This window comes from Medicago sativa, chromosome 4, assembly GCF_051527215.1.
Source record: "Medicago sativa cultivar Bolivia chromosome 4, Bolivia_mono, whole genome shotgun sequence".
Classification (NCBI taxonomy): domain Eukaryota; kingdom Viridiplantae; phylum Streptophyta; class Magnoliopsida; order Fabales; family Fabaceae; genus Medicago; species Medicago sativa.
The window spans coordinates 83,075,241-83,076,773 of record NC_140752.1 but is presented as its reverse complement, the minus strand read 5'-3'; the positions used below and the strand labels follow the sequence as shown (position 1 = coordinate 83,076,773).

Sequence of the window (1,533 nt, the reverse complement as noted above, 5' to 3'; positions counted from 1 at the left end):
TTTCTATTTTGAAGAAAAATAAGCCTCCAAAACCCCTCATCTTAATGTCATCTATTTCTTTCACTTACTCCTTCTTTTTTTTCTTTCAAACCCTCCCCTTTTTCCCTCTAAACTTGCAAACAAAGTCTAAGAGATAAATATGAATTAAATGTTCATGACGTGTATTTAACTATTTTATTTTATGTATGTATTGTATAAGATATTTTAACAGATCTACATGGTCAAATCATATTTATTTTTAAAAGAATTGAATAACAACAAAAAAAATATCAAAGAAATTATATTTTTTTTGCAGTTTGCTTTTTTTTTCCTTCATCTATGAGTCTATATATAGTATATACGAGTACGACCAATGGTGTTATCCACCATACTAATTTTAGAAACATATATTCCATTCAATTCTTAGAAACCAAAAAAACATTGAGAATTGTTTGTGAGAGAAAAGTTAATGGCTACGGTAATGAACGAGAGTAGGGATGCAGAACTGAAGAAAGGATGGATGGAAAACTCTTTGTCCTCTATATCAACTCCACCTCTTCAGCTTGTGGCCTTAGTTGGTATCGTGGTGTTCTTATTGTGGATTTCATCATATATGAACATGCAATCTACTAGCACCAATCTCAACTTGTTCCTCTTGTTTTTGACACTTTTGATTACCCTTATCTCCCTTTTTGGACGATACATGGCTCCAGCATCAAATGTGATAGAAGGTGGAGATGATGGGGTTCAATCCACTTGGGGATCAGTTGCTTTGCTTGTGTTTCTTTTGGTTTTCATATCAAACCGACTTCATCCCATGTTTGTTGTTACAATCGTTTTTCTTTATATGTATGTATTATCCGTTTAAGTGCGTGTTTGAAAAAATCAAGGTGAGTTTAACGAAATCATGGTAAAATTATATGATTTTGTTGAAGGTCTAAAGTATAGTGTTTGCTAGAATCATCTCTTCAAAAAAAAAAGTTTTTGCTAGAATCATAGTAGTTTACCATGATTCCGTCAAACTCATTGATAACACGGTGACACAAATGTTTATCTATATTTTCCTATTTTAAAATCCTGTTTGTATATGGTGGTTATTATCATGCAGTAGTAGCTATGTTTTTTCCTCAAATTAGAGTACATTAATATGAAGTGGTTTAACAATATTATGTTCAATAATACCACCTTAATGTTCATCACTAATTTTTCTTTTATGTATATTTGTATTTTTTGTTATATCTTGTGGGCACAAAACTACAAATGTAGTGTTAATTATTTAACTTTTTTTATATAATATTGATTATCTAACTTTTTTTTAAGGAATATTGATTATCTAACGTTGTAATTTAAAGAAATAGAATTCGAATCTTCACTAAAAAAACATATTGACTCCCTTCCTTTTTAAATGTTTTTTCTCTTCTGATTTTATTCTCTAAAAAGTAGAGGTTGCAAAGTATATATATCAACATGCATGCTCATCAACCCGTCCAGAGGGGACCATTCACCTCAATATTGAAAAAATAGGAAAGTTTTACCACCAGTCTCATATATAAT

At 30.2% G+C, this 1,533-nt stretch overlaps 1 protein-coding gene across 1 annotated transcript; it reads left to right on the top strand.

Moving 5' to 3' along the window:
• The first annotated feature begins 359 nt into the window (after window positions 1–359).
• LOC146932781 (uncharacterized) lies at window positions 360–1,182 on the top strand. The gene has a single exon (XM_085704525.1). It carries the CDS (start codon window positions 449–451, stop codon window positions 845–847), a length of 399 nt encoding a protein of 132 aa, XP_085560651.1. The 5' UTR covers window positions 360–448; the 3' UTR covers window positions 848–1,182.
• The last annotated feature ends 351 nt before the right edge of the window (window positions 1,183–1,533 follow it).

Coding starts and splice junctions, on each gene's coding strand:
- LOC146932781 (XM_085704525.1), top strand. CDS start 449: ATGGCTACGGTAATGAACGAGAGTAGGGATGCAGAACTGAAGAAAGGA.